General features: G+C 38.0%; 1 protein-coding gene across 12 annotated transcripts; it reads right to left on the reverse strand.

The window, feature by feature from the left end:
- Positions 1 to 1,859: 1,859 nt before the first annotated feature.
- LOC116732366 (tumor protein D54-like) lies at positions 1,860 to 23,242 on the reverse strand. 12 transcript variants are annotated; one of them, XM_032582480.1, is made up of 10 exons: positions 23,028 to 23,242; positions 18,329 to 18,489; positions 16,417 to 16,565; positions 15,275 to 15,334; positions 9,612 to 9,659; positions 7,027 to 7,128; positions 4,625 to 4,651; positions 4,460 to 4,501; positions 4,282 to 4,330; positions 1,860 to 3,420 (listed from the first exon to the last, which is right to left on the reverse strand). In XM_032582480.1, the coding sequence occupies exons 1-10, from the start codon at positions 23,044 to 23,046 to the stop codon at positions 3,319 to 3,321; spliced, it is 759 nt and encodes a 252-aa protein (XP_032438371.1). In that variant the 5' UTR covers positions 23,047 to 23,242; the 3' UTR covers positions 1,860 to 3,318. The 12 variants fall into 12 exon arrangements, with proteins under 12 accessions (XP_032438371.1, XP_032438370.1, XP_032438373.1 ...); XM_032582479.1 differs by having other exon boundaries at positions 4,460 to 4,504; XM_032582482.1 differs by lacking the exon at positions 9,612 to 9,659.
- Positions 23,243 to 23,607: the final 365 nt, after the last annotated feature.

Genomic DNA, 23,607 nt, shown 5'->3' on the forward strand with positions numbered 1-23,607 from the left:
TAAGCATGGCTTGGGGCTGTTCATTTAAAATACTCTAGGGGTCGCTATAGAGAAATTAGGCCACGCCCACCAAATTTTGTTATGAATTCCTGTCGGTGGGTGGATAAGGATCCATCCTAGTGAGTTTGGAGCAGCTGGGCCCGAAATTGTGGAATTCAGAGCCAAACGTATGGCAACGGCGTTACAGGTCACTTCGCCACGCCGCCACGCCCACCTGCTATGTCAAAGCCGGTCGGGGTTGGAATCCACAACACACCAACATGTCTTCTGTCTCTGGACACAGTTTCATGTTGATTAGGTCAAAGGGCTAAGATAGCGACCGTTCACAGTAAAACATGACACTTCCTGTTCTCAGGGGGCGTGGCCTACTTAAAAAAATAATTTCACCACAGGGTATTTTAGGACACCCGATGACGATCAATCAATGAAAGTTTGGTCCCTCTATGTGTTTTTATATAGGAAATATAAGAGTTTCGTGTTTCATGGCGAGTAGGTGAACTTTGACCCCTGCTAACCCCCCTTCAACATACTCCAAAACTCACCAATTTGATAACTTTAAATCAAACATGCCTTATGATCAGACTGACCAAGTTTGAAGTCGATCAATCGAAATCCCTAGGAGGAGTTCGATCAAATACGAAGGCTGTAAACGTCAAAATCGAGGTAAAAAATGGACGTTCAAGACAAAATGGCCGACTTCCTGTGATAGTTGGCTAATAACATTAAATGTAAGTTCTGAGTCTTTTGGTGAGCTCTACAAGTGTACCAAATTTCATGTCTCTACGATGAAGTACGTTCATACCATTGTGTCAACAGAAAATTGCTAGTTGCCGCCGTTGAGCAATTTTTTTTGCGATTTTTGCGACAACCTTAAAATTCAAAATTTTGAATTTTTCTAGTCGCGACCGCCAAGTTTGGTGAGTTTTTGAATATGATAAAGCCCCCAAAAAGGCAATTCATTTGGGTGGAAGAATAATAAGAATAATAATAATAAACAGCACAGATACAATAGGCCTTCGCAGCGCTTTGCTGCTCGGGCCTAATAAACAGCACAGATACAATAGGCCTTCGCAGCGCTTTGCTGCTCGGGCCTAATAATAATAATAATAATAAACAGTACAGATACAATAGGCCTTCGCAGCGCTTTGCTGCTCGGGCCTAATAAACAGTACAGATACAATAGGCCTTCGCAGCGCTTTGCTGCTCGGGCCTAATAAGAAACAGTACAGAAACAATAGGCCTTCGCAGCGCTTTGCTGCTCGGGCCTAATAATAAGAAACAGTACAGAAACAATAGGCCTTCGCAGCGCTTTGCTGCTCGGGCCTAATAATAAGAAACAGTACAGAAACAATAGGCCTTCGCAGCGCTTTGCTGCTCGGGCCTAATAAGAAACAGTACAGAAACAATAGGCCTTCGCAGCGCTTTGCTGCTCGGGCCTAAATATGACTCACAGGTTGAGTGACTATGCAACATGAGTCATATCCGGAGCTCTTCAGCTTTTGTCCTGTACCAATCAAAATAACTTTGCAACTGCCGCCATCTTGTGGTGAAATTAACCAAATGAAATTGAAGCGTGTAAAAAAACAAATTTAGGGCATAAAATTGTTTTTACTTTTTGAAAGTAAAAACAACCATTGTAGCAAAAGGTAGTAAATATATATCATAGATCTTATAACGCTTATTTCTTACTATTTAAAAGATACACTCACCCAGATCTGAATAACCATAAGGAAAATGTTTCCTCTCATAATTACAACGTAAATTCATTAAACTTGAGATTGTTTGGAAATTATGTTATGGTGCTTCAACAAGGCAGAACAGATCTAAAAATAAAAAAAGCATAAAATATGGTGCCAAAATCAGGTTTTCATTTAAAGGAATGCTTTATTGATCTCTACACATATACAACAAAACCAGAGATCTTTAATTATTTCAGCATGATTTCCCCAAATCTCATCCCTTTCCAGTCAGAGACAAAGACAGGACAAAAAGTGAGTAAAGCTGCACTTCCCTTGGCACCCAAAACAAAAAAAATAAAGGTACACCGTTCTCATTTGGCCGTCTCCAAAAATACAAATAAATGCAGAAAAGGTTCATCTAAATCTTCTAAGTCAGTGGGGAAAACATTTCCAACTAAATCACATTTTTTCTCATTTGGAAAAGAAAATTCTGTAACAGACAATTCAAACGTTGGCAACTTCAGCTGAAGGCGTACAAGTTCTCGAAAAACAAAATCTAACCTACCAAAAAATAAAATAAAATAAAAATGTAACAACGAAATAGACTTAAAGCAGTTTGATGAGAAGTTATAGTTCCAATTCTTAAAAGATATTTCACTTAAGGGAAGAGAAAAGCTGCAGGAAAATATTTCATAATGGTACAAATGCAAAGTTTGTTTGAGCAAAACAAAATGAATTCCTCCTTTTTTTAATCAGGTTCAGAAAAAAAAACAGATTTTCTGCATTTTTTAGCCATTAAATTTAGTTTGTTTTTGCTAGCAGCGGCTAACTTGTGTACATTCACATACCAGTTGGCAAAAAGCAGCGTGAGATATTTCTAAACTGACACCAAAATGAAGAAAACCTGTAAAGTTTTCCTCTTTAAGCTAAATCTGAGCAGACGAGAAGAGCAGAAACAAACCAGGGTTGGATTAATGGAGAAAATGTTGAAATTAAAACCAGTTTTTATTTTTATTCCCAGTTGCTTTGGTTTGATTAGTGTAACGAACTGAGAAAAACTGACCCACTAGTGTTTGTTTCCTGCTGTCAACCCTGATTACTACCACCGACGATATAATATAGTCATATATATTTATACATATTGATAAAAATTATGTAAAAACGTTATGCAAAGCAGTGTAAAATAGTTTATAATACAAAATGGGTGCAATTTTTACAACTTGGGTGTTTTTTGTGAGTTTCTTTAGGTGTGATGTGGCTGCTTGCAGGGTTTGTGAGGTGAGACAAACATGCTGAGACCGAAGATTTCCTCAATCAAACGGTGAAGCAAAAATCTGCATTTAAAGAGGAAACGGACAGAATATGTGCTCACAGTGTGAGAGCAGGAAAAGTGAAAGCTTTAAACTTTCAGTGAGGATAACAGATGTTCAAAAAGAAGGAAAAACGCAACATTTCTTAGTTTCTTTTTCTGATTTCTGACTCAAAATGATTATTTTAATGAGAGATGATAACAGGATTTACAGATCGTAGGACAAAATGCAGAGTGTTGCTGAAGGGGTCAGAGGTCAGGGCTCCATAACAGTACAGTCTGAGGTCGTGAGGAAGATGGCAGCGAGGATGAGGAGGCGGTGCGGTGGGTTCAGAAGGGCGGGTTCTCGAAGGGCGGGTGCTCCCGAGTCGGGGTGGTGTCGGTCGGGGAGCTGACGGCGTCTCCGTTCCCTCTGGGTCCCACCACCTTATGCTGCGCGGCACCAACAGGAAAGACGAAGACAAGAACAGGAAACGGACGAGTGTTTAATGATTGTGACGGTTCGCTGACTCAGCACTTTCTGCTTCCTGTTTACGGCGACAGACGAGAGACCCGAGTGAAGTCCGAACCCACAACCTTCTTCAAATTTAACAAAATCTGCATCAAATGTTTGTGCTGCAATTTTTTTTGTGCCGCCATAATTTTAAACACATTAATAAAAGTTAAAAGGGTCATGAAAGGTCAACCAGCCACCCACTCTTCAAATCTAAAAATTGGTGTCAATCAACTCTGCTACGTTTGTGCTGCAAACATATTTTGTTTGTCTATTGCCTTGAAGATATTAATAAAAGTTTAAAGGTCAGAAGGTCAACCAGCTCCGCCACCTGCTTCAAATTCAACAAAATTGGGTCAAATGTTTGTGCTGCAAAAATTTCATTTGTGCCGCTATAATTTTAAACATATTAATAAAACTTTCCAGAGGTCATGAAATGTCAACCAGCCTCCCACCTTCTCCCAATTTCACAAAACTGGTGTAAAATGTTTGTGCTGCAAAAATTTTGATTTGTGCCGCTACCATTCTAAAGATGTTATAAAAGAGGTCATAAAAGGTCAACCAACATACCATAACTTTTAGTTAGCGGTAGCCACTAAAACCTGTTCATGTATTTCTTTTAAAGAAATGATCAGCTAACTTAATTTCATTTTGGTCATATTACCATGAGAAGTTGGCTTATGAACAATTTTTCATTGACTTTTAGCGTAAAAACAAGCAAAATATATTAAAATACCTGTTAAGAAAAACAACATTTCAAGCTCTTAATGTTTGTCGTGAATTTCTGCGGTTTTACTCGCCTTCAGGTTTCCCACTTTGTCCTCAAACGACTTGAAGGTTGGAGAGTTTCTAAAGAGCAAAAACATGAATTAATTAGAAATATAAAGTTTGATATCGTAATAAATTGTAAGAAAAACGAGCTTGGTAATTAAATAAAAGACGCTGTAAAGATCAGGAGGAGCTCATCGGTTACTTTACCTCATGGCGGGCATACTTATGGAGTGGCGAATGGAATAGTTGCTACTTTGAAAGCATTAAAGGAAGGAGAAAATCCAAGAGTTACACAGCGAAGCAAAGAGCGGAAGAGATTAAAATGCCTCCAAGTTTAAAGAATATCCTGATCTGAACCAACATTAGCCTTACCTAAAGGAGTTAGAGAAAGGCAGAGCTCTGCAATCGAACCGGGCAGCAATAAAAACAAAACAAACAAAAAAACAAGACAACAATGTGAGGCAACGGCTTCAGAGCAAACAGAAACAGGAACGGGACAAAAAACGGAAAAACAGCAGAAAAAGGAACGGCATGCAGATAAGAGAGCAGAAGCTGTTTGCTGCGGACCCAGAATCAGTAAAGTCATGAATTTCACTGTTTTTTGTCTAAAATGAAGGAAAACCACAGCAAATATTTAAATATTTTAAACATGTTGGCTGCTGTTTTCTGACAGCAAGATAAGAACGGTTCAGATCTGCAAGACGCTGCTGGTCTTAAGTAAACAGCAGCTGCGGTTTCACACCAGAACCGGTTCGGTGAGATAAAAAAATAGAATAAAAACAAGGCAGAAGTGAAGTGATCATGACACAATAGGGAGGAGAAACTAAACAACTTCTACTTCTCATTTCACTCTAAAAATGTTAAAAACTCTAGTAATTTAAATATTTCCACTACAGCAACACTTAGAAAGCAGGGGCGTCCAAACTTTTTATCACAAGGTCAAATCATTTAATCACATCACAAATAATAAACTGAGCATAAAATATTTAATTGAACAAGGGAAATAGTCAAAAGGAATTTTACTTCAAAATGGTTTCACATGGGCGTGCCATGGTGGCGTAGCGGTTAGCGCGACCCGTATTTGGAGGCCTTGAGTCCTCGACGCGGCCGTCGCGGGTTCGACTCCCTGACCCAACGATATTTGCCGCATGTCTTCCCCCCTCTCATTCCCCCTTTCCTGTCAGCCTACTATCATATAAGGGACACTAGAGCCCACAAAAGACCCCCTGGAGGGGTAAAAAAAAAAAAAAAATGGTTTCACATGTTTTCCTTAATAGAAAAACAAAAACCATTTTACAAAATGTATTTTTACTGAAGAAAACTGAAAAAGATTTAGTGTATTCTCAGTAATCAAAACATTATTTAGTCACTCTTTATTTGAAAAATATTTAATAAAACCAGATTTGAGTGCACTAACTGGATAAACATCATCCTATTACCATGAAATTAAAGAGATGGTTTTAAAAGATGAACAGTTTGTGCAGTAACAAATATTTTAACTTGTGAGATCGTTTTGCAATAATTGGGGGAGAAAAAAAAAAAACTTCAAGTGGGACAAACTTATGTCATTCAAGGACCACACAAAATCAGTCCAGGGGCTGCAAATGGCCCCTGAACCGCACTTTGGACACCCCAGACTTCAGAGTTTCATGCAGAACTAAAACTATCTGAATTATACATGCAGGAGTGCAGCAGCAACAACGAAGGTTAGAAACAGAGATGAAGAGGCTAGCTGGACGCTCGGGTGGCAAACACAGGAAAAAAAAGTGAAATATTCGGTTTTAGGGTGAAATTTCCTTATTGAAGCTTTTGCCCAACTGTTCAGCTGATACAGTTTCTGTTTTCATCAGAACAGGTATTTAACAGGTGCATTCCCACAAGCCCAGAAAAGCTCAGGAAAATTTTGCTATTATCTACTTAAAAGTGATACTTAATAGGCCAAAAAAATTATTACCGTCTTCCTGTTTTTAAAATCCAAAATATTTCCAGGCATCTTCCTTCAGGTTTGTTGGCGGTGCTTTTACCGCTTCCGCCATTTTGATTTGAAAAGTCACATGGTGTTAATGCGTAAAAAACGGATTAGAAGAATCCCTTTAAACTTTTTATGAATTGATATCGGACCATTCAAAGGAAAATTATCCCAAGAGCAGTGAAAAATGTTCAAGTTTTGTTGCTGTTGTCTCTGTTGTGATTGTTGGGTTTCACCTTGGATTGCGGGAACTTTCGCCTTTTGCTGCTGTATCAAAAATACATCTGGTAGAATATTCAATATTCAATAACATTCACAGACGTAGGCAGAGGAAACACCTGAGCTGTTCAACCTCTAGCGGGGCTAGCAAAGCAAAGTGAGCAGAATTAACTAACCCACTCACTCTGTGGTTGCCTAGCAACAACCTGCTGGGCAACTGCCACAGCAGCAGTTTAAAGTTTTGCCTCCTAACTGCTTAAAAAGAAAAAACAACGGCTTGGGGTGAAAACAGGAGAGGTCACTCCATCAGGTCGGCTGTATTTCAGATATTTATAATCAAAAACTAATCAATAATTATCAATAGACTGATAAGAAACGCTTATATCCTGATACGTTCGTCAGCCATAATTGTAGCTTGAATTTTTTTACGTTTTCCGTAAATTTCACCTGAAAGCCAAACACCCCCAACTTTTAGTTGGTTTTATGTGTATAAGTTTGTGTTTTCTACTGGGCTTCACCAGCTACAGAACTTCGTTTTAACTTTCCCACCAGCAGATCAGGTCGGCCATTTTGTGTGTGTTTGTACCTCATGTCGCCCAGCCTCCTGCTGATGGCCGTGCCCAGCGTGTTGAGAGCGGCGCTCGTCTTCGATCCCGCCTCAGAAAGAGTCTCCTGGGTTTTCTTGTATCTGCAGAAAGAGAATAGCGAGGATGAACAAACAAGATGGAGCCAGAGCGTGAAAAACGAAGGAAAAACAAAGGGATACAGAAAGTTAGCAACATGGCTGACGGGAGAGTGAAGCAAAATAAGGAAATAGGGTGTGGGAACTTCAGTTAATACCCAAAATACATTAAAAAATAGTTTATGTGCCATTTTGACAACTTTATTACAGTGTTTTCCTCTATAATCCATGAAAATTTCTTTTTAAAAAAGAAAACAAACTAAGCAGCATTGGCTTAAGCAGACTAGACAAAATGATAGCAGTAACTGAAGAAAGGGAAATAGCTGCACAATGTCAGAAAAATTATGATTAACCTTCATATTTCTAACTCAATATTTACTCTGTGAGCTTTAGTTTTGCATTTACTACAAATATTAATCAGGAGCATCAGGAGTGATTATTAGGGGAAGTTAAGAGTCCATCAAACTGGTTAAACATGCAAAGCATCAAAGCATGACAATACCATGTATTAGCATAATGAAACCAAACTTTGTTTTAATTCAACAACTAAAATACAAATAAAGGGAAAACGCTGCTGTGGGTTCAGCAGTGAGGGTAGTTTTTAACCCACAAGATCTTCCTGTTTTATGCTTCAAAGTGGACATGCACTGAAATTTATCTGATTTTTACTGAACTCAAGTCAAGCAAAGTAGAACATTTCAGCAACAAGGCAGTTCAAAGAGCTTAGATGATAAAAACATAAGCACAATAAGATGTTGACCTACATGTTCAGCAAATAAAGTGAGTTCTCATTTCTGATTAATTCAATGAGCAGCAAAACACAAAAATCAGAAAAATATTGCAGTATTTCACTTTCCAATCTGGGATTAAAAGCCAAACAGAGAAATTGGTTGATGGGATGATAACCTCAGTTACTCATGAAATTGCACAAAGTAAAGAGTGGAACTACATTTGCATGATATGAGAAACATCAGTATTGCTTAATATTGATTGTGATTAACTTTCTGTTTATTGACAAATAAATGACACGTGAACATCCTAAATATTTCATGCCAGCAGTCCTTTATGCCTGCAGTATAGCTCATAATAGGTGCATTTCCATTACAAATGTAGATATTCTGCTGATGTTGCAAAAACAAAATTTAGCAATTGCAATGTTTCCAATATCAACGTAATTAGAATCACAAGTGAATAAGTTTGTTCACATGGTAATTAAAACCATTAAAACCATGTCACGCCATCATCCTCAGATGACTTCCTGTCGTCTTTTTCTTTGTGGTTTCCAGCAGTAGTAACATCCAGTTGTTGATCACGTGACTCGTGGGAAAAAAAAGAAAAGGAAAAAACAAACAAAGCAAAAAAAACTCATCCTAACACCAAAACTTTTTATCCAACTCAACATTTACACTCACAGGTGAAAATGGCTGCAAACAGATGCATAATTATGCAACCATTCATCTTTGAAAAGCAGAAGAGGAAACTCCTGCACAATCAACAAGAATGCAGGAAGTTGTGTCTGGATGGTAAGTCAACAACAAAACGCCTGTCTTTTCCTGCAGCCATACAGTGGTAAAACCAGCTGACCAAACGTGCTGGAATTCCTCTGGGGTTGCTGGGTAACGGGAAGAGTTCCGCTGGGGTTTCTGGGTAACGGGATGAGTTCCACTGGGGTTGCTGGGTAACGGGAAGAGTTCTGCTGGGGTTGCTAGGTAACGGGCAGTGCCTGCTGATTTGTGACATCACATTCCACAGGTTTTTGAAATGTCTTATTTTCCAGACACCCAAAAACATGAACTTGCTGCCCAAAAACAGTTGGATTTTTAAAGTTTTTAAGCACTTGGACTGCGTTTAGAAGCATTAGAAACCGAAATGGAAGAACAAAAACGTGTAAAATGTGAATTTTTCATAATACGTCCACTTTAAATCCATTAACTATTTAAGTTTATCCAGCTTTGAGTTAGGAAAAATATGATGGGTCAAGATACTTACTTGTCTAATAACTGCTCACAGAGTTCAGGTTTTATTGTGATCTGGGATCGTATGGATAAGTCACCTGAACGTCAATGCAGTTTTAGAGAGAAAATATCACAAAACTGTGGTGGGTTACAGGAAACCAGAGTTGGAATATAATCCAAGATGTATCCTCGTGGATTCAGTGTTTTGTTTAAATCTTAATTCTCCAGATCTGAGCAACATCATCATCCTCAGTAACCTTCAGCATCCTGCCAAACTGCAGCTTAATAAATAAACAGCCTAAATGAAAGTCATGTTAGTTATTTAGAGTCCACCATCCCCTAAGCATGACATGGCCTCCAACACCAGAACCTGAGTGAACCCAAGCTAACTACTGGACCAAATAGAAACAGAAAACAGAGCATGGACAACAGAGAAATGATGGAGAAAAAAGCTCCCAAAATGAAACTCAAAGAAACCTTAGCTCATCTGCAAAGCCAAACACAAGCAAAAACTAAAAAAAAGGATTAACTCACGCTTCAGAGTGGGCAATGTCATCCAAAGTGGCTGAGGCAGACAGATATCTGAAGACACAACAGCGGGATAATGACACAAAGGAAGACACAGTCATAATAAACAATAATCCTAACACCTGAAAAACTCTCAGTATAGATCTATAGATCTATATTTGAATATATATATGTAAGAACTTTAACAGTCATTCACTAATTTCTACCATTTGTTTATTTACTCCATTAGCAAACCAAAGTCTGTGAAGGCACCATTGCTTTACTCCCGGTTTTAAAACGGTTTTAATCTAAAAAAAATGAAAATCATTTTCCCAACTACAATAAAGCAAAGAAGTATTTGAGGATACAGCAAAATTTTCACATTTCTTCTCACTGCCTTGTAAATAAAAAAATGCAAGTAACATTTTAATAATATGTGATGCACCAATATGAAACTTTGGGCCAGTACAGGTGGCCAATATTAATATTGCTGTCACAACTGATATCATATTTCACCACCCTTTTAACATGAAGAAAAGATAAACTATTATTTTATTGATTATTTTGACAATTAATTGGAAAAAAAATTGGCACATTCCTCAGATTTCATTTAATTGTTTCAGTCCTACTAAAGTTATATCTTTTCACAAGTAGTTACTCAATTAGTTGATGAGTTTTTTGAATAATCAATTAATCACTATTAATCGTTTCAGCCTTCATAATTAGCTACACAATCAGTTGATGAATTGATTAATCACAATCATTCAGATAATTCTGATTAATCGTTTCAGCCCAACTGAAGTAATGTCATTTCACAATTAGTTGACGATTATTTCAATATTCAATTAATTGGATCAATTTGATTAGTCGGATTAATCGATTCAGATTAATCAATCTTTCACAATTAATTACACAACTAGTTGATGATTATTTGAATAATCGCTTAGTCACGATTAATCCACTTAATTGTTTCAGCTCTACTAAAGTTATGTCCTTTCACAATTAGTTGACGGTTATTTGAATAAACAATCATGAGTAATCGTTTGAGCCTTAAAGTTAAGTCCTTCTTTCCATGTTACTGTCAACAAGGCGCTGAAATTTAACGAAAAACAAAAAGATTAGAAAGTACATGACTTTTGAATAAAACTGCTGAGTAATAAAGTTTTGATCTAAAAACTGTCTTTTTTTTCTTTCCTGAATACTATCAGCGTTCTGTCTTCAGATAACTGCTGGTCTTTGACTGTGTGACAAATAAACAGGCGGTTTATTGACCAGCTCCACGTTTCAGGAAGCAGGGAGGGCAAAGATAACAACGTGCAGCAGAACGGCTGGAAACGCAGGAAGGGAAATCCTCCCACATTTATACTCCAATGATTCATGCTTTAGCAGATCAAAACATCAGCTTACTCACTCATTAGTGAGGAGTGATAAAATGGAACAAAAACACAATTTACTGCCTCATTTTTACTGCATAAAAACCATCGTTTTGATTCTGGTTCTGGTCCAAATACAGACGTAAAGCAAGGACAAGACGAGTCTGTATGTTCTGACCTCCATTAGCACAATGCAGCTTACAGTACAGCAGCACAGCATCACACTGGGCAGATCTGTGCTGTAATTGTTTCAGAGAAAACAGTCTGAACAGAGGAAGGGAGGATGTTGCTTATAAATGTCTGAGCTGGACTTATTAGGGTGCCTTCACGCTGAATGACGACTCCACTGTGCTCTCCAACACGACCTACTAGAGACAGACCGCAAGGTAGAAAACATGAAGACGATCATAAAGCTGCTAAACTTTAAGAAGACACTTACTTCAAACTGATAGGAAAATGTGAACTTCAATACAACAAACATCTTATCAAGGCCACCAATATCTCCAAGACTGACATTCCAACTAGCAGTGGAAACTTGATTTTCATTATTTTATGCTTGTACTAAAACAAATGTGTCTTAAAAACAATTCAGCAAAACCGATATAAGCCTCCAGACAGTTCGATACGTTTTTGGGGAAAATATCAAATTAATTTCAGAAATGAAAAATTATTCAAGCCCGAAGCAAGAGAAGTTTTTTGTTGAAATTACAAGAATGTAGTCAAAATGTGAGAATTAATTTGTAACATTACGAAAAGTCGTACAATAAAAGTCCTAATACTTTTATTAGTTGTAGCAACATGACACAAGTTCATGATGCGAGAATAAAGTCATAACAGAAAAACAAAGTTTGAATAATATGAGGATAAAGTCGGAAAAACGCTAAGATGACGTCGGAATAAGGCTAGGATAAATTCATACTGGAATAAAGTCATAATGTTAGGAGCATGAAGTAATACTAAATACAGTTAAACTGAAGAATGTTGAGCATCTTGATGTTATACTTTGGTATCAGTTTTAAAAATAAGAAGGTACTTCATATTTCAACACTTCAGCATCAAGTCATCCTTAGCAGCAGGACTTTGAAACGATTGTGCAAACAACTGAGTCTCTTTCAACACGAGAACCAAACAATGTGACATCAGATCTTGATATCTCTATCGAAGCTTTTTTTTTTAAATAGTTTTTTACTTTCTTCTGGTAATGGTGAATTTTTTCCAACTAATACTACGACTTTATTCTCTTCATTAAAAAATAACTGTCTGTTGTAGAGTGTGAGTTTTGTGTACTTTTGCACCCCTGCTTACTAGTTGCTTGCTTTAATCTCGTCACTCTGTTCTAAAAAAAATTTCAACTATAACATGAAAATTAAGAAAAAATTGTGACATTTTGTCCTTACTTTTCAACCCTATAAATAATAACAATTAAAGCACAGAGTTTTTATAATTTATGCTCTGTGAATTTCTCTCTGACATTTTTATTTGGTTCTCTTGGCACTCCATAGCCACATTTCCCTCCTCTTCCTCATCTGTCATTCTGCATCTCACATTATTTTCCTCTCGTCCCAGTTAGTCCAGTCTGCACGTCCTGTCTGGTCACTGGGACCAGCGAGGGAGGGCGCTGGGGAACAATGTGTGTCAGAGATACAGACACATTTTCCTGCACTGGGTGTGTGTGTGTGTGTGTTACGGTAAATAAAAAGCTTCATGCCTGCCTGCCTCTCCTGTCCTACATTTTTCACCAAACAGATACAATCCACAATTATCTCAACAGCAAACAAAAGAAAAATCAGCCATCTTGGTTTCTGGGTGCAACCACAGAACAAGAGGAGCCACCGTCACCTGCTGGTGTTGGTGGCTGAATGTTAAAACAGAGACCAGACCAGTTAGCTACATCCTGTTGAGTTACATCTATCAAATCTAAAGCTGGTCTGTTCAGTTTATTAGCAAGTCAGGCAGATAAACTCAATGCTTAAACCAGGGATGTCCAAACTTTCTGTCAGATTGGCCAAAACCATCAGCTGAAAAGTAATGTTTTAAAACTAAAATCACTAAAAAATTTTGCTTTTTACCTACTTATCAATAAGCATGAACTATTTTAATCAAACAAATGAAATAACCAGATATTTTTTGTAGGAGTGGAATTGAAAATAAAAAACTTCAAATCAAGTTTGCACATTTTTTCCTTGTTAAATGAAAGGCATCCAGTTGCTTATTATTCTGGGCTAAAATGATTAAAAACTGAACAAATATTTCATCTATTCTCAGCAATAAAAATAGGATCTGTCAGTCTTTATTTGAAAACACTTGCTGTATTTAGCTGACTTTGAATACATTAATTAAAAGCAGATTTTTGTGCACCAAGGTGCGTTTTAGAGTCAATGAGTAGATGTGGTTCTAGTTGCTATAACAAGGAAACCAGAAAGCTTGGAAATGTTGATGCATCTAACATTTTTGTAAGTAAATTTTAATATAAATAAGGTTTGTTGGTTGCACAAAGTCAGTCCAGAGGCTACAAATGGCCTCACTTTGAATATCCTTTGTTTTTAAAAAAGTTTTTTAGTTGGGACACGACGCAGCAGTTGGACATTAGCATCAAGCTAAGCTAGCCCCGTTCTCCTTTAAAGGTTTTCCTCTGTCCTGATAAGCAGGGTGTCCAAACACTCACTGTAACTCCCTAAAGACAAACACGCCTTTATGCTGCTCTCCTTGCATAAATCACACCGAGACGTGAAGAATGCGTCTCAGCTCTGACCAGAACTGACCTCAAATTCTGCAGATTCTGACCGTTTGTTGTAAACGCTGCAGCGAATATTTTTTTCCCAAATAAAAAAAAAAAACTAGTGGAAAAGCCATTTAGCATCTTAAATTGGGTTCTATTCAGGTTTGAACAGGAAAAAAATAAATAACATTTTATCTTAACTTCAGCTTTGTCCGGCCAACAGAACAAGCAATTTCACCACATCTCTGCTTTTCTTTCTACTGGGTTCCAGTACTGGGTTTGTTTGTTTACTTGTTTACTTAAGGATTTTCATTAACCCCACAGAACATTACAATAACATTCATAGTTTTACAAAAAAAATTAAGAGATGAAGCTTAAAGCTTAAAGCTTCAGCTTAAAACATCAAAGTGTCTCAGAAGAGTCGTCGTGGATTGTGATGCTGTTGCCTGGAAGGATTTCCAGTAGCAGTCAATCTTGCAACACATCTGAAGAAGCCTCTGACGGAAGTGTGGTGCTATGATATGCCAACAGCTCCATTTCCAGGCAGCGTAGATGATGTTAAACAGTATGACATCATCAGTTGTTGGCAAGCTCTGCTAATCCACCACCTTCACTTTTGGAGCTCCACTTTAAATCTGAGAGATGTTGGAGTAGGGGATTTGATCTTCGCCCATCATTACTCTTTGCATCCATAAAACCTTTTCATCTCCTCTGGGATTTGAGCTCCTATTTGTAGCTCTGAGCCACTGATCAGCTGCTCCTGGTTGCCTTAGTTACTCATCATAACTTTCCAAAAATAAAAAAACATCCAAAAGCGAAGGGAATGATTGTCCAAACATGCAACACCTCAACCAAAACCTTTATGAACAAAAGTCTACAAAACAAACTAATTAGAGGTAGTGAAACCATGAGCAGTCAGATTGACTGCAGTTGGACGTATTAGAATCAGGAGATAAATTTACGCTCGCAGTGATGACTCAAAGGCAGCATTCAGATTGGAAAAACACCGTCTGCTACCAGAACTGAGAGAGAGAAGCTGAAAATATCCGCCAGATTTTGTCCAGGGAGGAAAGAGAAGGAAACATGTGATCAATCCAAGTGGAAGAGCCAACAGCTGATCCAGAGAGAGGAAGTCATCTGCTGATACAAGACAAACAACTGATTCACACTAAAGGATCCAGAGATGCTCCTGAACCACATCAAGCCTTAATGGGTGAACTAATGGGTGAGTGGAAAAACGAGTCAGATTTGGACCCGGTTCTGTTACTATTAGAACTGTAAGAAGAAAGAATCTCACTTCCGTGATACAAGTCGGACCAAATGTCCAAGAGAATCATCAGAAGAGCAGATCTAAAGTCAGACTGTTACACTTAAAGCTACATTTTCTTACAAACAAAATCAGCAGATTAATGCAGTTATATTGAGGAGGCTTCAGGTTAACAAACAAATCCACACCAACTTTATAAGACCCGGTGTTTAGCAGCAGCCACTGCAAACATGGTTAGAAGGTGAGAGGAGTGAGGCACTGGGGGTGAGTCGGAGCGTGAGAGAGCAAACAGCGGCGCCCAGATGAGCAGCAAACAGTTGGTAAAACTCACAGATCTGAACTGGTCACCCTTTCATTCCACTCGCTCAGTTTCTCTGTGGTTCTCACGTAGCTACAAACAGAAACAGGAGCGCGTTATGCAGCCGCCGTCCATCAGGGGGCCGCAGCTAAGCTAAAGCTGCGTCGCTACGAACAGTTCAGGTCCGAAACGCTGCAAATCAACTTCCTGACTGAAGGAATTAAAGCGTAGGGGGTCAAATCTTTAGTCTTAACTCATCTGGAAGATGTCGGCAATATTTCCACAGAGTGAAGATTAATATCGTCCATCCAAATGCATCCAGATAATATACAAGAGATAAGAAAATATTGCAATGAAGATTATATTTGGAAATCGTGATTTCCCATACATTGGGAAATATTGCGATGATAATGTCCCAATAATAATTCCCAATATCACTGATATTGGGAATTATTGCATGACTACAACATTGGGAAATAATGCGATGGCAATAATGTTGAAAAATATTGGAATGGAAACAATTTTAAAACATATTGCGATGGCAATAATATTGGGAAATTTGCAATGCCAATATTATTGAAAGATAATGCTATGGCAATAAAATTGAAAAATACTGGTAAATATTGAGCTGACAATATTGGTAAGTACTGCAACAACAATAATATTGGGAAATATTGCAATGACAGTATAATTTGTGATATATGGCTGTCGTCATCTTTAATCTCTTGATAATCTGGGCTTCCTGCTCTGTGTGACCTTTAGTATTTTTAGCAACGTCATTAGTGTCCAGGGTGAAAAATATAACTTCAAAACTCGTAAAATCTATTAGGCAACAATTCTTGTTCTCCAAACTGGCATAAGACCATGGAGCCATGGAGCCTGCATTATTACGATTCTTCGTAATAATGCAGTAATATTCTCCAACAGCTGCACAGGAAGTCAAAAGTTTCAACTTTAATACTTAGAAAAAATTTCCAGGAAAGTAATAAATGCTGAAAAGCAATATTCTCAGACTGAAATAACCTCAGCGCTTTTATTCTACAAAGGAAATCCTGTTTAAAGGAGAGGTAGAGATTAAAATGATCCATCTGCAAACAACACAAATACTTTCTGGGTTTATGAGCCGAACCCTCTGGGACCAGAACCAGAGAGGTGACCGGCTTACTGGTACGTACGCTTGTGAGGTCTGGACGTCCTGCCAGCTCTTGGTGATGTTCTGCTTGAGCTCGTTGAGCGGACTGAGACCCAGTTTCCTCTTCAGCTCCGAGGCGTGCCTCTCTTTAGCGGACAGAACCTGGCGCAGCGTGTTGATCTCCTCCTCCACCTGAATCAGAACCGCACAGCTCAGCCTGCAGCAGCTCCTCTCTTAGAACCAGACACTAAACTCTCAAAACCACTTTGGCTGAAGTTCTTTTAAACGTTCAACAGATTTTCACCAGAGCCAGAACCAGAACCTGCTGTGTCTGTGGATCAGAATGTGGAAATAATGTTGAATTTTAGCCAAAAAGGCTTTAAAGTTTTAGATATTAATGAGCCAGAAAACCTCATAACTGGGGCTGCAACTAATGATTATTTGAGTAATCGATTATTCTATCCATTATTTTGACAATTAATCGAATAAAAAAGAATTCCACATTTTGCACATATTTCATTTAAACATTAAAAATTCATTAAAAGATGTAAAACAATTTGATTCCTTTATAAAATAATAAATTAAACAATTTAAAAGGCCGTCCAGCGTACGTAACATTTGTTTGATATTTTAATATTTCTAACATCAACATGTGAAACGATAAACCTTTTCTGCTTGGCTTTAATATCAGCAGAAGGAGCTTAATGGTAGATTTTGTTTTGGTTTAATTACTTCGTTGTTTTTTCAGCTCCCCTTTCAGGCTAAATTTAAAGGCCCATTTACGGTTCTGCGCAAGCTGTCAGATCAAAACTATCTGCTGCCAACGCCAAGGCGTAGGAAGTCAACACAACTTTGCCATGTAAATTTATTAAAACCATATCACACTCGGGATCCACGGGTGTCTGCCATTAAAGGTGAGGAGGCGCAGGTTGATAAGACTGTCTCTGCAGTTACTACAGCGGGTGGTTTAGGTTTCTTGTCTGCACTTGAAAACGATGGGGTAATTCCACCTAATGAAAGTTTGTTGACTGGCAGGCTGACAAATTCTGATGCACTGAGGAATCTGGATCCTTCATTTGCACACTTGTCTCAGGAGGGGGCGCTGAGTTGACTGCTATGTTTAATGAATATCACTGTTTGTTTGGTGATGTGCCCAGTAGAACACACTTAATCCAACATGATATCGATGTCGGTGAGGAACAACAGATTTTTACAGGATATCTGAAGAGAAGCGGAAGGTCATGGACGGCGAGATTCGGTACATGCATGATAATGGTATTGCTGAACCCTCTGCATCTAGCTGGGCTTCACCTTGTCTGTTGGTGGAGAAGGCTGACAAAAGTTTTAGATTTTGTACTGATTACCGGAAAGTGAACATGGTTACAAAATCTGATGCTTACCCTATGCCCCGCATGGACGACTGTGTTGATCAGGTGTTCAGCTCAGTTTGTCAGCAAATTTGATTTATTGAACAGTTATTGGCAAGTTCCATTGTCTGAGAGAGCTAGAGAGATTTCTGCCTTTATTACTCCCTTTGGTCTGTTCTCTTACTCTGTAATGAGTTTCGGATTGCGAAACGCACTGGCAATGTTTCAGCGTCTCATGAACATGGTTGTGTCTGGGCTGGAGGGGTGTGCTGTATATTTGGATGATGTGGCGTAAAGAACATCTGGCTCACAAGCTGTTTGAACGACTGGCTGAAGCACACCTGACCATTAACTTGTCCAAGTGTGAGTTTGCTAAGGCCACTGTTACCTATCTGGTGGTGGGTTAAGGGACAGTGCGTCCAGTGGAACCCACAGTAAATTCAATTTTGCAGTATCCTGTACCAACCACAAAAAAAGAACTCCAGCGGTTCTTGGGTCTTGTGGGGTACTACCATAGTTTCTGTAAGAACTTTTCTAAATGGCCTGCGACCCCTACTTTGGACACCGTTGTGGTAATTGGTTCCTGACCTTCGTCAGTTCAAGGTGGAGCTCCTCGGCCTCTTCCTCCGTCAGGCCGGGTGGGAGAGGGTGAGCCGAGTTCGCCGCCACCGCGCCCTCCGCCTGAACGTCGGGAATGTTGTCTGAGCGATCCATGCTGTTGCCTTTGTTAGGAGAGTTCAGGTTGATATCTGCAGCAATGGATGATGGGAAAAAGAAAAAAAAAAGATTAGAAAACATTACAGAGAGTAAAATTTAAAGGATCCAGATGTTCTTCATTCACATTTTTAAAGGAAACTACATTAAGAAAGCAGCTTACCATACTGCTGAAACGATTAATCGTGATTAATCGATTACTGATTCAACTCACAGTTGAAGGAAATGCTCCCTTTTAATGTATTTCAGGCCACTCTTAATCAGTTTGTAAATAAGGTATTTTTTTAAATGCTTTGATTAATATCATGGTGTATTTTAGTCCTATTTTTGCATTGATGTTATTTTTATTTTATTATTTGTATTGTATCTTCATCAGGTTTTGATATCTGTAGTTTTGATTTGTAATTGTGTGTTGCTGCCAGTCTTGGTCAGAAATCTTTAATCTTAATGAGACATATGTGGATTATATACAAGTATATAATATATAATAAGTATTATATACAAATACTTAGACATAATCATCAACTAAATCGATTAATCATTAACTGGATTACACAGTCTAAAAATAAGTCATTTCAGAGCAGTAATATATATATATATATATATATATATATATATATATATATATACTGTATATATGTACATACATTTAGCATTTTAGATAAAAACATCTTTGTCTGTAAATATATTTTAGCCAAAACTCCTCAAGTGGTAGTTTTAGCTTCACCTGGTTCAAACAAACTAAAATGTTTGTTTTCTTAATTCTTAATTAAGAAAGGAACTGAATTGTTTATTTTAATCTTTGAATATATTGCATAAAAAGGCTTCTGTGGTTAAATGAAAAATCTGATTAATCGATCAATCATCAGAATAATCGACCGATTAATCATTTACTAGAGTAATCGTTAGTTGAAGCCTTAATGAACAAATGAATTCTTTATTGATTAAGAGATTGAAACTGTTAGTGTGCACTGATTAGGATTCCTTAACCTTAAAGAACTGAGTCCAGGATTCCTGCAGTGCAGGCATGCAGGTCTGATAGCCGCTCTACGAAACTGAATAAGTGTCGAGTCATTTACCTGAAGACTAATTTTAGCAGCTTCGGTTGAGTCAGAGGGGGGAACAGAACCCAAGAAAGGAGAAAATACGTCTCCAATAAATGCAAAACGACATCGAAATGGGCTTCAGGCAGCTGTAATCTGCTCAACACAACCAAATGTTAATGTAACATAAACACAAGACGCAGCAAAGAAAACTGAACCAGAGATTCAGGGAAAATGGTGGCCAGTAATTAAAGTTCTTCAACAAATCTGACAGAGTTTCAGACGTTACTCCGATAAATGATCATATTGTTGTTTTAAGACCATTTTCAAGTAATATAAATGGTAGTGGCATAATAATACTGGAAGACATTTTAAATATCCTGAATAGATAAACAAAAACAACAGAAACAACAAATAAAATGAAATATTAAGTCTCAAACAGGCTGGTTAGACCAAAAAAACAGACTGAAGACTTTTATCATCCAGTTTTAGGCAGAAAGAGGAAAACCATAAATCCTACAAATAGAAATGATTGAGCTTGTTTTCATTTATCTTGAGATTAATTGATTTATTGTGACGAGGCTAAACCAGCTGAACATTTTCTGATGTTGGGAAACGACAGGATTAACTGCCGACAGCTCAGTAATCCAACAGCTTGACAGCAAACAGTGACTCCACCTGTAAGGTATACAGGCGTCACCATCCCAGGCAGGAAAAACCCCGATAAAAACAAAAATTTAAATTAAAATACTGAGGTACACGGATCCAGGGACAGAATTACTCATTGTTTTAATGATTTCCTTTTTTTTAACAATAAGCTAAAAAAAAAAAAAATTTAAATTTATGATAAAGCTGTAAATGGGCGGACTTGTTTGGCAGCAGACTAACCTGTCTGCAAACACTGAGGTGTGGAGCGAGTGAGGTCATCCTCCTCGCCCACTGAACGCCACGCTCTTCTACCTTCTGTTTTCTACGCTCCAGTAGCAGCCAGTCATCCAACAAATCAGAAGAAGCCTCTGACTGAAGACTGTTGCTCTATCAAAGCAGAGATGATACTCAACAGCGACATCTCCTGGATGCCACTATCAATTATTATTAGCTAGCTCTGCTAATCCACCTCCTTTGCTTTTTCCCGCCCCTTTTTAATCTGTCTGAAAGATGTTGGAGTAGGGGAAATGCTTAAGCCTGTCACAATAAGCAATAAATCAATAAATCACATGACTTCTTTTGTTGAAAAATCTGCATTTTGAGAAAAAACAAGCAAAAATAAAACACATTTGACACCTGGTAGCTACAGCAAACTGGTTAGCTTGCACTTTCCCCCCCCACACAAGTCCTAAACTTTTGCCTGTTTTCCTTGTCAAATTTTCTGAAATGCAATTTTGGTTACAGAGACGTCATAATCCATCTTAACAATTATTGTTTTGTAAATTTATTTAGGATATCTAAAATGTTTTCCAGTTTAAGTATTAAACTTTCTTTAGAAATGAAAGTTTTTTATGTTAACCAGCTACTCCTGATTGTAAAAAAAGAAGAAAAAAGGAACAAGAAACAAACACCTAGTTGCCATAGTTACATAGAACTACTGTCTGAAAGTAACAAATAAATAAATAAAACATCCTATTCATATCACCAGCCAAAAGCGCGTCAGTTAGCATAGCATCTGGATATTTCAACGTTCTTAGTGGCATTTCTTTTGAATATTTTAGATATGCGATATGAGAAAATAAAGTCTGCGAATAATCACATTTTTAACAAATTAAATTAAATTACGCTCCACAGAAAAATCTGCCAGATAATGAAACACAAATAGGCAGAGGTCCACTGTAACTGGCCCGATTTTAAATATCAGAATTGCTTCTAGGTACAGACAAAAGTATCATTCTCCTCTCTATGCTGCTTATATTGTTTGGATTTTTATATTTTTTATTAGCAATGTGCCCATTTTCTACTGGAAAAATATTTTTACAGTCAGTGGATGCAAATTAAGTTGCCATGGAAACCACTTTCAAGTATAGGAGTTACTATTGAGCCAAAGTTAGCTATTTTCAGTATCAGTGAGGTGTTAAAGTCAGAAGAACGACGGCAACATAAGATCTGATCTTAAAGAGAAAGTTGATTTTCTACGACATTGAGAGAAAAAGGCTGTAAGACAGTGAGAGAGAGCAGAACGTAAAGTCGCCGCTTTCATTCTTAGAGCTTCGAACGTCGATCATGGAACATGTTGGAAGCTGTTTTAGAAAGCTCAGAGTTCAGATAAAGAGCTAGATCATCTAGAATACACACAGGAACATTTCTGTAATGCTAACGCAAGATGCTGAGCTAATTGAAAATGTGACCTACAGTCAAGTCCTGTTTCACGGTAACGGCTCTCTGACACTACAGGATGATGTCATCTCTGGTCCCATCATCAATATTTAACCACCACTCTCAACAGGAAGGCTAGAAAAATATCTGGAATCCTCTTTTTGTATCATAGTTCCTAAAAAATAATCTGAATTTGATTGAATTTGACCATTTTTCCTTACATGTTTTTATTTAAACATAACTTTGAATGCAAAAGCGATGGTCTAACAATGTCTATGCCCAGAACAAAGTTGAAGAGCAGAACTTTTAGCAAAATGAACAGAATTTAGCATTTCTGACTAAAATATATTATTTTATGCCTCCTTTTATCAATTTGTTATGTTGGATTCATGTCAATGTGTAAAAAAATACACAAAAAATGTCTAATCAGAAATCTCATGACCCCCTGCAGCATCTCTGTGACCTCTTTAAGGACTGCGACCCCCATGTTGAAGACCTCTCGTGTATACACATTGTTTTGGGAATATTTTAGATTGTAATTTTGCCCCTACTTCGCAGTATATTATTCTTAATTTTGTTTAGTTTTACATTTTTTAACACTTTTATCTTTGTGAAGTTATATGCCTCGATTTCCTGTCTCTTTCCTGCTGTTACACCTCAATTTCCCCCCATAATATTCCACTCTATTGTTTTTTATTTTGTTCATTTTATGAATAAAGTTCAATAAATGTTTAAAAATGAATGTCCTGGGGGTGTGTGGAGGTCAGCTGGAGTTAATGACACAGCAGAAAGGAGGTTTCCTCCTCTCCAAACAGCAGCACCTGGTCTCAGTTTCATCACTCATTTAACGAGATTTAGAAGCTAAAACAAGCGGATGTGTTGAAGTAATGGACCCCAGTGACTCAGGTGGTGAAAACTGGGTTGAATCAGCTGATAATGTCAGTGAAATCAGTGCAGGGAAGCTGCTAACATCTGTAACTCGATCCTCCTCCTTTCTCTCCACCTGCTGTTGCTGTTCCTGTCACGGATCGGAGGGCCCGTCCGTCCTCCCAACACCCACCCTAACTTCCCGGTCCAACAGTAAAACAACACGGAGGAAACGGTTTTTTGTTTTATTACAGGGTTCTGGGTGAAAAACCAAGCTGCTCTCAACTTGTTTACGCCGTTTTTCAGCCAGGGAGAGAGCAGACTTGTGCTAACTTGCTCGGTAAGCTAACAATTACCTTGACTGGCTGGGTCCATGGCGTCAGATCAGCAGATTCTGGGTTCTAATGATCGGTTCTGCTTGAAGCAGATCGGTGTGTTCAGCCTCCGCCTCGGTGTGTGGAAACCTCCCCGACGAGAGCGACCAGCTTCCACGTAGAGAAGGACGTCGATGGGGAACAGCGAGCGGAGTCAAAACAGCCCCAACCTACAGCCAGCTCAGCCTAAGCTACTTTCTGTCAAGCTAGCGGCTGCTTTACATCCTCATCCGGTGACGTCATTTCAAAATAAAAGCGTTTCCGTTGACGCTACTATTTTTTGTTATGCCGTCGAGTTAAAAGTACTTGCGGGCCAAGAGAAAAAATCAAATCAAATCAAATCCATTTTTTAGGGGATGAAAGGTATGTTATTCATTGTAGATTCAAAGCTTAAAAACTCTTTTGCACATTTTCTGTATTTAGGATCAGTTGAACAAGCTGATAAATAAATCAAATAAATATACACTAACTGAGGGCCTTTGATTTATTTTTGATAAAAATATTACAATATTTTAGTAAAATAAATAAGTCTGATTTCCACAGAAAAGGAAGGTATACAAAA

Source organism: Xiphophorus hellerii, chromosome 14 (genome assembly GCF_003331165.1).
Source record: "Xiphophorus hellerii strain 12219 chromosome 14, Xiphophorus_hellerii-4.1, whole genome shotgun sequence".
NCBI classification, from domain to species: Eukaryota; Metazoa; Chordata; class Actinopteri; order Cyprinodontiformes; family Poeciliidae; genus Xiphophorus; species Xiphophorus hellerii.

Coding starts and splice junctions, on each gene's coding strand:
- LOC116732366 (XM_032582479.1), bottom strand. Junction 15,335..16,416: donor GACGTCCAGACCTCACAAGC/GTACGTACCAGT, acceptor TTCTGTTTGTAG/CTACGTGAGAACCACAGAGA. Junction 4,331..4,459: donor ATAAGTATGCCCGCCATGAG/GTAAAGTAACCG, acceptor TTTGCTCTTTAG/AAACTCTCCAACCTTCAAGT.